This window comes from Bison bison, unplaced genomic scaffold (assembly GCF_000754665.1).
Source record: "Bison bison bison isolate TAMUID 2011002044 unplaced genomic scaffold, Bison_UMD1.0 scf7180017864472, whole genome shotgun sequence".
NCBI classification, from domain to species: Eukaryota; Metazoa; Chordata; class Mammalia; order Artiodactyla; family Bovidae; genus Bison; species Bison bison.
Genome location: NW_011495033.1, coordinates 10,558,628 through 10,571,528, shown reverse-complemented (window position 1 = coordinate 10,571,528; position 12,901 = coordinate 10,558,628). Strand labels below are relative to the sequence as shown.

Below are 12,901 nucleotides of genomic sequence, written 5' to 3'. Positions count from 1 at the left end.
CAAAACACCAAACTTGTACTGCACACGGTCCCCATGGAAAGGCCCCCTCTGCAATCCAGCACCTTTTAAAATTCATTGGGCATCCGGCGATCATGCACAATCCATCTGCTTTCACTTTATCATTTGCATTTCATGCCTCCTGGCTTTTGATGTGCTGATACTTTGATGCAGTCAGGAGACGCGCATTATCATTATTTCAATTTTCAAAGGGGTCAACGGGATCGGCACTTGCACACACAGATTTTTTTTTTCCCCTACAACCTCTGTATGCTCCCCCCACCCTTCTGACTCTTTGCCCTAATGTTTAACATAAAGGATGAAGACTCAGAAAGGTAGGGGTCAAATGTTTACAGTCTAAAGGCTGGCGTCCACCACCTACATTTACACAGGTACACGCGTATGACAGGCTAGATGGTCAGGGCTTGGGGAGGCTCTACGGGGCTTCAGACACACACAAAGACTTTCTCACACATGGAGACTCAGGGAAGCACACAGAGAGGGATCCAGACACAAAGAGACTAGCGCCCAGGCAGGAAGAGACACGCACTCAAAGTGACCTGGACACACGCCCAGCGGATGCGAGACACAGATTCCTATAGAAGAAAAGGCAGACTGTGTAGAGCGACAGCGGTGCACACAAAGACAGGATGTGCACAGGCAGGAAGGCGGAGGAGGCAGCCGGAGTATGTGGCTCCCGTCTAGTCCCCTTCTTCATACTTGAGAGGCACAGGGGCAGACAGGACATTTTAATGAATTTGCATGAAATCGAGGGTCTGCCAGCTCCATGGCTCCATGTAAGAGGACAGTGAAGCAGTCAGGGCAGGGTTAGGTAACCCCTATAACTGATCACTCCGTTCAGCTACAAATGATCATATCCTTCTGGAAATGAGCATTGTAGGGTAAGTTACAGCTGCAGCTTCACTGTCTCTTCCCTACAACTAGACTTTAACCAGCAGCCCTGCAAGCTAAGAGGAAGATGAATATAATGAATTTGATCACAGCAATTTAACCAGATTTTAAGAAAACAAAACAAAACCGATAATGCTTTCTTTGTAGCATGATTGAAATTCAACTACCAAGCTTTCAGGAAAAAACAAACAAAACCCCCGGCAGCAGTGACAATAACACAACAATGACAACACCTCTGCCTTTTGGAATAGTCTTGCTATCAGGGAAAAAATAAGAAACTCAGTGTGACAAGACACTTTAGAAATTAGCTCTTTGCTCAGGTAGAGGAACATTACAGAAATGTAGGTGTCTTCGTTACCTTGGATCCTCACAGATAATGGTACGTACAGTTCTCTTCAGCATGCATCAATATCTCATTCTAAGAAAAAGGATCCAAAAGAACAACTTTTTTTTAAAACGTTAAGACTCTCAGCCAGTTTCATTCAGAGCAATAACCTCCCTCAGTAGAGACAGTTCACAATCTTTATGTCCAGGCTACTCTCTAAAGAAAGAGCAGGACATCCAAGCCGGCCTCTGTGAGCACCGCTCTGCTTTCCTTGGAGAGAAAGGCAAACCCAGAGAAGGATGCAGAGTTCACACGGGTGCAGAGAGCAAGCTTATCACCTCACACCATTCTCATTTCTGGCGTTCCCCCAAAGGTAACTGGACTGATGGCAGTGTCAACTTATTCTAAATGGGGATGATAGGCTGGGACACTGAATTCCAATCCTTCTTCTTGAAAGTCAAGGCTGGATTTAAAAAAAAAAAAAAGTTTGTGCAAGTCTAATAAACAACTAACTTAGCACACGTGTAATTCCGCAAGTTCGGTCCCCAAACCATATTGAGAGAGGAAAAGGTAACTGCAACAGCAGTGCAGGCCAATGCTTTGTGCCGAGTTCTAGATGCTTTTACCTGTGTTTCCTCATTTAAAGGTGGAAATTATTACTCATCTTTGACGGATAAAGAAAGATGAGAGGTTATGTGAGCTGTATGAGGTCAGTCAGCCAGCCTTAGACTATTACATATTCTTAGCTTTGGAGAGAAAATAATTTTCCTATGCCTGCAAAGAAGGGGGAACTACATGGTCCTTTGTATATGCAGTTATTCTTAGGTACTGAGGTCACTGTAAGAGTGAAAGCTATATATTTTTTCCCCTCTGTGGAAAACCACTATGAACCCTTCCAAAGAAATGGACAGTAAATGTCCATGTCACATTCTTTTCTTAGCAATCCATCCATGCATCCATCCACCCACTTTCCATTCAACATTGACCAAGTACTTCCTTACCTATAAGGGACCATGTCTTAAGTGCTCCTCTTCAGAGATGCTTTCACAAATTTCTCAAAACTTTAAAACCTGACACCCTTGCCATGTTCAGAGGATGTTTCATAGGTATAAATCTCACATTGCTTGCTCACAGATGAGAAAAAGGGAGGGAGGGCAGAACAGATGCAGTCAATCTGATCTTTCTAGAAAGACATCAGAATGTAAACTCTTTGCAGCAGGAGTTATATATGGTTTGTTTATTAACATATACACAGGGCTTGGAATAGTGTCAGGCACATAGTAGGTACTCATAACACTCATTATGTCAAATGAATGAATAGGCAGAGAAGATGGAGAGAGGAGGAGAGAGAGCCTGAGGAATGTGTGGGCTGAATATCTTCCCTGACCAATCAAGACCTGGAATTAAGAATTCACAACAGTCTTTGAAAAGCTTCACACACTTCTCCCAAACTCTAGAAACTTACTTTGTTGAGGGCCCCAGCTCCTGTCAGGATTAAGTGAGAATTTTCGACCTGGATGGTTCTCTGTCCCAGTCGGACGAGGTAAGCCCCAATCCCAATGGCCCTGCATGTAACCTTAAAAAAAGAATAAATTCGATGTGTCACATATTTATGTTCCCTCCCAAGCTGTAAGAATTAAGCTATAGGTATAAAAAAAATTCACATTAACAGAAGCTAGGTGTGTGTGTTTTTTTTTTTAAGGAAATCTGTTTGGTTAAATGACAATACAAAAACACAATTTCCTGGTTAAAGCCAAGAAGGTAACATAATTCATTCAATGATTCAAGTAACAGTTAAAGGGTCTCAGAGCCTTTACTTCTCTTACACTTCTGCCTGTTCCACAGATGTGTGGCATCCACACTAGAGGTATGAAAAAGGAAACTAGTTAAGAGGAGGAGAAGTTTAAGCTGTTAATACTGTGTGGAATATTTGAGAAATAAGTTAAACTAAAAGCTAACACAAGGTGCTAGTTTTATCTGGGGAATCCAATTATGTACATTACTCTATCGTCCTATTATTATGCACAATTAAAATCAAACTGCAGATTTACAATTTTAAAGCAATGCTCCTGGGGCTTCCCTGGTGGCACAGAGACAGGAATCCGCCTGCCAGTGCAGGAGACACAGGTTCGATCCCTGGTCTGGGAAGATCCCTCATGCCATGGGGCAACTAAGCCCACGCTCCAGAGCCCGGGGAATTGCAAATACTGAAGCCTGCACACCCTAGAGCCCGCGGTCCACAACGAGAAGCCACCACAATGAGAACCCTGCAGCGCAGTTAGAGAGTAGCTCCCACTCGCTGCAAGTAGAGAAAAGCACGCTCAGCCTCAAAGACCCAGCACTGCCAATAAATCAATATATATATATATATTTTTAAAGAAATGCTCTCATTTGAAGCTGAACAGCAGTGACGGTGGCAAAAGCAAATCCTAGTCAAAGCCAGCTCTCCAAAAATCTCACACTCGGCCAAGATTTACCAGGCTGATGGTGATGATCTCGTCGTAGGCCAACGAGGATTCCCCAGCAATCATTCCAGACCCTCGAAGGTTCTCTGCTCCAAGTCCTTCTTCCTTCCCAATAATGTCAGTGATCTTGTACCTGGTGGATAGAGCCATGCCAAATTAGACAGGTTAAACACAGTAACGACAATCCATTAAGAGAAGAGCCACCATTAATAGGCTGTTAAAAGCATACCGAACTCATATTTAACACCAGAGCTCTGTACATTTTTTATACTCGTCATTCATATATCTTTCCTTCTTAGCTTGGTGCCTTTTGTCTGGAAGCAACATGGTGTAGCGGAAAGAGCAAAATCTGGAACTAAGGAGACAGGTTTAAATCCCTGCTCTGACACATACAGCAGTGCAACTCTAGGGATAAGGTAACTTGTGTAAGATGGGAATTAGAGTGTATCCACTTCTGAGAGTTGAGTTGAGTTAAATTAAGCAGCAACGAGAGGGTTTGACACATAGATGGCGCTCCAGTGTCAGAAGACCTCTTACATTCTAGGACGTGTATCTCTACAGTAAGCCACAGCCATTATTAAATCAAACATTTTAGATGAATGTTACCCAGGAATTAAAAAAAAAAAAAAATCCAGAGGCACTGTGAGAACAGTTTCTCGAGTTCCAAATCCTCTCTCTTTCCAAGACAAGGATGAAGGGAAGGTCAACACCGTGCACTCTATCCCTGCTCCTTGGCAAGTACCCAGTGTATGTACGAGAGTTCCTGGCACAGTCTCTGGAGGGGCAGGAGGACTGTGTGCAAACGTAAAATGCTGGGCAAGTTGTCCAGAAAGCAGCCTGTGGATCCAAGGGGAGCCACTCGTGGGTCTTCTCAGTGGGAGGTTAGGAGTGATAGCTGATAATGCGAAATGGGAGATGGGGAATGCAGCTAATAAAGTGAAAATACAAAGTGGGACACAGAGATGGGCATATGTTATTTATTGTTCCACGTGTACCCAGAAGGCTTGGCACTGGGCACAGTTTTAGAAACTGAAATAATAAATAAATATCCCAAAGTGGCTCTTAAACTATTTTTTTTTCTGCCCCATGTTTCTCTGTTCCTTTACTTCCAGCCTTCCACCAATTCCTTTTCTTTGCTCTCGCTGTTGTTCTGTGGCTTTGTTTCTGCTTCCCAGATTCCCAGTAATTGCTTCTCCCAGTTCTTCATTTGGCTCTGTATCTAGACTCCTGATTTCAGACTTATGTTACAGGTCAAGTTAATCTGCTTTAATGGGTTAACAAGCCACAGTAATTTGGTGGTGGGGGAGGAGGTTAAGTGTTCATTTTATAAGGCCCACATGCCATATAGTCACACATACCCATGGGCCCAGCCAGCCTTCCTTGCAAAGCAGATCTTTTCCCTCCTAAGGAGTGCATACTGCTTCAGAGGTGTTTATGATTTGTTAAGTGACATCTTTTCCTATTGCATTACATGAAAGAGAGTAAAAAATTTCCCATTTTCTGCTCTATGATCTAAGTCTTCTACCTTTAAGACTATCATTCTTTAAAGCAGTACCAGGGACCTCCCTGGAGATACAGTGGTTAAGACTCTGCGCTTCCACTGCAAGGAGCACAGGTTTGATCCCTGGTCAGGGAACTAGATTCCGCATGTCACATCACATGGCCAAAAAACAAAAAAGGTAGTACCACATTTTAATGTTACTTATAATAAAAACCTTTGTATGCTGCTGCTGCTGTTGCTAAGTTGCATCACTCGTGTCCGACTCTGTGCGATCCCAGAGATGGCCGCCCACCAGGCTCCCCCGTCCCTGGGATTCTCCAGGCAAGAACACTGGAGTGGGTTGCCATTTCCTTCTCCAATGCATGAAAGTGAAAAGTGAAAGCAAAGTCGCTCAGTTGTGTCCGACTCCTAGCGACCCCATGGACTGCAGCCTACCAGGCTCCTCCGTCCATGGGATTTTCCAGGCAAGAGTACTGGAGTGGGGTGCCATTGCCTTCTCCGAACCTTTGTGTAATGTAATACAATTACAGAAGATTCATGTGTGCCACTTTTGATCCTCACAACAGTACAGTGTGATAAGGAATATCATCTCCATTATCATAGGTAATAACAGCCAGGATCTGTGATTGCTCACTGTGTGCTTAGTTCTGTGCCAATAAAGGCTTCACATATATAAGCTCACTTGCTTCTTCTTTGTACAGACGAGGAAACTGAAGCTCAGAGAAGAAAACTGACTTATTTTAACAAAAGCAATATACAAAAATCAAGTCTTCTGAGATACCAGTAACAGAGAGTTAAAAAATACAATGGCGGGGGTGGGGTGGGAATCCTGTTCAAAGTAGCAAGAAAAAAGTGCAAAACATTTAGAGCTATCTAAAAAACGGCAAAATCCCACCATACCTACACTGTACACCAAGACATCCTGGGATGGGTGCCACAGTGAACCCTCAGTCAGGGGCCCTGACTGCTACTGCTGCTAAGTCGCTTCAGTCGTGTCTGACTCTGTGCGACCCCATAGACGGCAGCCCACCAGGCTCCCCCGTCCCTGGGATTCTCCAGGCAAGAACACTGGAGTGGGTTGCCATTTCCTTTTCCAATGCATGAAAGTGAAAAGTGAAAGTGAAGTCGCTCAGTTGTGTCTGACTCTTAGTGACCCCAAGGACTGCAGCCTACCAGGGTCCTCCATCCATGGGATTTTCCAGGCAAGAGTACTGGAGTGGGGTGCCACTGCCTTCTCCCAGGGGCATTGAAGGATGTTTCAAATTTTTGAGAGAAATACTATGTGGTATCTGATGGCTCCCATGTGAACTACTAGTTTCAGGTAGTTCGTGGTTTAACACTAGGTAGTGCTACATTCCTTCTGACAATCGTTGCAAAGCTGGGTTTTCAGTTTTGAAGGTGGTGCGGGGTGGAGGGCGTTCTACACAAAAACCAATGCAGAATATGAGGGTGGCGATGTCCAAGCTGACTCTAAGATCTGCAACGTCGTGCAGATCCAAATATCCCATACGTAAGTAACTGCAATTATTTAAGACTGACATAAAACAAATTTTCAGCTATGATATATACTATACAGTTGACCCTTGAACAACAGCCAGAGTTAGGGGCATCCACCCTCAGGAGGTGAAAATTCAAGTATCACTTATAGTTGGTGCTCAATTGTTAATACACGGTTCTTGCATGTCTATAAATAGATTCAACCAACCACAGATGGTACAGTACTGTTGCATTTACTGTTGAAAAGGTCCATGTAGAAGTGGACTCAAGAAATTCAAACCCATGTTGTTCACAGCAGAAATACTTATGAAGCTCTCTGGGTTTGCCTACTCAATAATCAGAAATACGAGGTATATCCTTTTGCCTAAAGCTGCTATGAAAAAATTACAGAGACAATATGGGTGCTGTGAACCAAGAAAGACTGGGACCTTCTGGCATAACCTATGTGAAGAAAACTATAAAACTTCAAATATACACTTAAATAATTAGAAACACACACCATATATCTAGTTGGGAAGAGTTAATATTATAAAGCACTCAGATCTTCCTAAATTAATTTATAAACCTAATGCAACTTGAATCAAAATCATTATGGGAGGTTTTGGGGAATTTTTTAAAAATGAGCCTATATGTAAAAAGACAAAAATAATTGATAAAATTTGGGGGGAAAATTAAGAATGTGAGGAACCCTGGCCCATTAGAGCAGTTAAAACTGTGTGGCATTAGTCCAAGAATAGATAGAACAAAAAACAGAATATAAAGCCTGGTAATTGAGTTAAGATTATTATAAAAGTGAAGAAAGTATGAATTATTCAACAAATGATACTGGAGCAACAGATTAACATTCTGGAAAATACTTTCAGATAGATTATAAAAATGTTCAACTTCACTGGTGATCAAAAAATACCAGTTAAAATAACAATTGCTGTTTTCATCCTATTTTATTGACAATAATCAATGTTGGCAAGGATGGAGAACAATTAAACAGCGTGAACAAGCACTACATATACTGCTCGTGGGAATGCAGCTCTTGAGAAGACAATTTGAAATTATTAAAAAAAATTTTTTTTAAATGGACATACTTTTTGACTACTAATTCTACTTTTAGAAATTAACACAAAGTAAATAACCAGAGATATTCCTCAAAGTTTACATAAAAGAATGATCAGTCCAGGGATATAGCAGTAAAAATTAGAATTGTCTGAATGCTCAAATATGATACATTCATTAAAAAGATTTATATGAAGCCATTAAATATCACATTCTCAAATAATATTGTAAGAATATAAAAAGTTACCCCCCAAATAATTTTTTGTGGAAAGAATAAATTACAAAAGACCTTTTCTATTATGACCCCAATTATGTAGGAAAAGAGATGTATATACAAAAGACAGAAAGAATATAATATATATTAATAACTGTGATCTCTTGGTAGGACTATAGCTGGTTTTTACTTTTTATTCATAATTATTTGTATGTTCCAACTTTTCAAATGCATATAATAAACAATTTTAAAGCCTCAATGAATAATTTTGCTTTTTAGCTAGTAAGTGGTAGAGCAGAGATACCTAAGGCTTTAGATTATGCAACAAGCAATCTTCATTGCTCAAGGTCATGATCAACAGGACAGTGAGAAAAAAATGATCAAATTCTCCTTTCTTGAATCCATGGCCAAATTATTCTGATGGATAATACCTACCTGGATTCTCCTTCATCTTCCACATGTTCACAATGGACAGAGTTGAGAGCACTGACTCTCTTGTAATCTTGAGGGGTCAGATATAAATATTTGTATCCCTGTGGGAAGCACAAATAGTTTTTAACCCATTATTTGCCATCACCACATGACCAGAAGACCCAGCTAAGTACATATGATGCAGTGGTTCTAAGCTAGCTTTAAATCGCCAAATCATGTCTTAGAGTTACTGTCTCATAGAATACTAGCATAGAGAGTGCTCCTTTGAAAGATGGAGGTGTCTGTTTCTGTATCATTGTACCCTTGAAATTAGGTATCCTGCAGCTGCAACCTCAGGTACTAATACATTCCACTCATTTCCTTTTCATCAAGGTTAAAGGGTCATTCTCTAATCTTAAGTGATACCTCCATTAAAAATATCAACACAAAATTAAAGATTTGCATGAATTACTATTCATCATTTTCTCACAATGGGACCATTGTACCATCAAAATATAGATGGGTCAAGGATAATTGAGAGCATCACAAAACTGGAGTATTCAATCTTAAAATCAGATGTCTATGCTAATGATCAGTAAACACTAAGCTTGAACCGTTTGCTTTTTTAAATAAACATTTTATTTTTTAAATAAAAAAGCAAAAAAATATTTGCTTTTTAAAATAAATAATCCCTAGGTACATTAAAAAAACATACTAACATTTTTTTTTTTTTTGGTTTTGTTTTTTTTTCATACTAACATTTCATAATTGGCTTATTTTTATACATACATATGCACACTCACATACAGAGTTATTTAATACACATATTCACCTTAAGTGAAGGAGTCACTCAGACCAAAAAACAAAAAAAGCAAGCAGAGAAAAACACTTAAAATACTACGAGAAACTATGTCCGCGGTTTAACTGAACTTGTCCCACAGTGAGCACAACATGCCAGAGACATGAATTTGAATTTGCCGCCGATTCTGCCTGACTCTTGCTGAGAAGGCAGGGAATGTCAGCAGTATGTCAGCCAGCCACATTTATCGGGCGCCTACTACATGAAAGGCACTGGCCAAAGCATGGGGAAAACAGGAACGGACAAAACAGGCAAAAGTTTCTGGCGTTACACAACTTATCTTCTAGTAGGAGATACAGAAAATACACAAAGTAAGTAAGTTAAATATACGATGTTAATGGGAATAACGTTTGAGGGGAAAAAATAAAATAGAGGAAGGAGACAGGACAGCTGGGAGAGTCGACCTTCTAGAAGAACAGCCAGGAAAGGCTTTGCTGAAAATGTCACTTGAGCCAATACTTGAAGTGCTGTGGAAGTGAGACATGGGGGTATTTGGCGGAAAAGCACACCAGGCAGCAGGAACCACAAGTGTGAAGGTGCCGAATGTGCCCCGCAGGCTCAAGACAGAGCAGGGAGGCCGGAGGAGCCAGTGTGGGATGCGGTGGGATCAGACGAGGACGGGGTCACTGGAGGCCCGCCTAGGAGGGATGTGCCGGCAACTGCAGGGTTTCCGGCCCTCATGTGAGTTAGCTGGGAAGCCTTTAAAGGGTTTTAATCACAGGAAAGTTTGGAGTCACGATCTGATTTACATTTAACTGGATCATTCCACTTTCCTTCCCTTCCGTTTTTATTTTTGGTCGTGCTGGGTCTTCGTTGCCATGCTGGCTTTTCTCGGGTTGCGGCAAGCAGGGGCTACTCTTCAGTTGCGGTGCATGCTCTTCTCATTGCATGGCTTCTCTTGTGGAGCAGGGACTCTGGGGCACGCGGGCTGCCGTAGTTGCAGCTCCCAGGCTCTAGAGCACAGGCGCAATAGTCATGGTGCTTGAGCTGAGTTGCTCTGCTGCATGTGGGATCTTCCTGGACCAGGGACTGAACCTGTGTCTCCTGCATTGGCAGGCAGATTCTTTACCACGGATCCACCAGGGAAGCCCTCCACTTGCTGCTGAGAGTAGACTTTGGATAGGGGGAGGGGCAAGGCCAGAAGCAGGAAGGTCCATGAGGAAGCGACCGAAATAAATGCAGTAAGAGATGATGGGGACCTAGATCACGGGGCAGCAGCAGAAGCACTCAGAGGTGGTTGTGCTCTGGGTATATTTTGAAGGCTGGGATGCACACGCGATTCACTGACAGAGAGGATGTGGATGTGAGAAAGACAGGTCAAGCATAACTCTAAGATCTTTTACTTACACAGAAGAATAGAGGTATCATTTATTGAGCTAGAGAAGACTGTAGGAAGAACAAATGCAAGGAAGGTGACTAGAAGCTGCCGTGAGGCAGATGTGCAGGAAGAGAGGTTGAGTCCGCACAGATGAATCTGACGTTCGGGGGTATTATATCAATTTAGAAGTTAATCAGTTTATAGATGGAATTTAAATCTTGAGGACTGGGTGAGATGACCAAGGGTAGGTGAATAGAGACAAGAGGAGAAGTTCAGGGACTGAGTGCTTTAGGGACTGAGCCCTAAAACACTTTTTTTCTTTCTACCTCACTTTCTGTAAAAGCTATCTTGCCAAAGCGCCAGGTGAGGTGGCTCTGGGCCCTGATGGGGTTGAGGCTGGGAGATCCTGGACTTGGTTCTGCTATAGCCTTTGTGACCTTGAAATATATCTCCATTCACATTTTAAAAAATAATTTGAAAAATTTGAGATAAAATTCACATTAACATAAAACTGGCCATCATACAGTATACAATTCAGTAGTTTCTAGTATATTCAGATATAGTACAACCACCACCACTATCTAATTCTAGGATACTTCTATCATCCCAAAAGAAACCCTGTATTTAATAGTAAAAGTGAAAGTCACTCAGTCATGTCTGACTCTTTGTGACCCCATGGAACTCTCCAGGCCAGAATACTGGAATGGGTAGCCATTCCCATCTCCAGGGGATCTTCCCAATGCAGGGATCAAACCCAGGTCTGCTTGCATTGCAGGCAGATTCCTTACCCACTGAGCCACAAGGGAAGCCCAGGAATACTGCAGTGGGTAGCCTATCCCTTCTCCAGCGGATCTTCCCAACCCAGGAATTGAACCAGGGTCTCCAGCATTGCAGGCAGATTCTTTACCAGCTGAGCTGCCAGGGAAGCCCAAGTACTTAAGAGTGGTCATGAACAATTCTCATATACTTTTGAAATGAATTTTACTGAAGCATAATTTACAGGCAACAAAATCCATCAGTTTTAAGTGTTGAAGTTTGATGAATTCTGACAAATGTATACATTTGTGCATATTTGCCATTACAATCAAAATACAGAACATTTCCATCATCCCTTGACACTCTTAAAGACGTAAAAGGCAGCAAAGGAAACTGAGAAGGAGTGTTAGAAGGGTAAAAAGGAGATTATGGGGTCCTGGAAACTAAGAGAAGAAAGTATTGCAAGGATGAAGGTGTAACCAACTGCATGGAATGCTGCTGAAACGTCACATGCGTGAGATTCACAACAGAGTTTAATAATACGGAATCAATAGCAACCTTGACATAAGCAGCTCCAGTGGAACGGTGTGGGTGCAGGAGAAATAGATGGGTTCCAGAGGGGATGGGAGGGAGAAGCGTATCTGGAAACAGCAAGAAGAGAAACTCTTTTTAAGAAGTCTTGCTGTGGAGTTCCTCTGGTGACTCAGTAGTAAGGAATCCACCTGCCAATGTAGGACACACCAGTTTGATCCCTGATTCGGGAAGACTCCATGTGATAAGCGGGACATGTAAGCCTTGACATACTCCTTTTCCTATTTGGAACCAGTCTGTTGTTCCATGTCCAGTTCTAACTGTTGCTTCCTGACCTGCATATAGGTTTCTCAAGAGGCAGGTCAGGTGATCTGGTATTCCCTTCTCTTTCAGAATTTTCCACAGTTTATTGTGATCCACACAGTCAAAGGCTTTGGCATAGTCAATAAAGCAGAAATAGATGTTTTTCTGGAACTCTCTTGCTTTTTCGATGATCCAGCGAATGTTGGCAATTTGATCTCTGGTTCCTCTGCCCTTCCTAAAACCAGCTTGAATATCTGGAAGTTCACGGTTCACGTATTGCTGAAGCCTGGCTTGGAGAATTTTGAGCATTACTTTACTAGCATGTGAGATAAGTGCAATTGTGCGGTAGTTTGAGCATTCTTTGGCATTGCCTTTCTTTGGGATTGGAATGAAAACTGACCTTTTCCAGTCCTGTGGCCACTGCTGAGTTTTCCAAATTTGCTGGCATATTGAGTGCAGCACTTTCACAGCATCATCTTTCAGGATTTGAAAGAACTCAACTGGAATTCCATCACCTCCACTAGCTTTGTTCATAGTGATGCTTTCTAAGGCCCACTTGACTTCACATTCCAGGATGTCTGGCTCTAGGTGAGTGATTACACCATCGTGATTATCTGGGTCGTGAAGATCTTTCTTGTACAGTTCTTCTGTGTATTCTTGCCACCTCTTCTTAATATCTTCTGCTTCTGTTAGGTCCATAGCATTTCTGTCCTTTATCGAGCCCATCTTTGCATGAAACGTTCCCTTGGTATCTCTAATTTT

General features: G+C 42.0%; 1 protein-coding gene across 1 annotated transcript in view; it reads right to left on the bottom strand.

Annotated features, from left to right (window-relative positions):
* Positions 1-12,901, bottom strand: part of ACACA (acetyl-CoA carboxylase alpha) — a 288,539-nt gene that overhangs the window by 60,137 nt on the left and 215,501 nt on the right. The window contains 3 exon segments of the mRNA XM_010861548.1: positions 2,700-2,810; positions 3,712-3,832; positions 8,397-8,494. Of these exon segments, the coding sequence (XP_010859850.1) occupies positions 2,700-2,810; positions 3,712-3,832; positions 8,397-8,494 (330 nt within the window).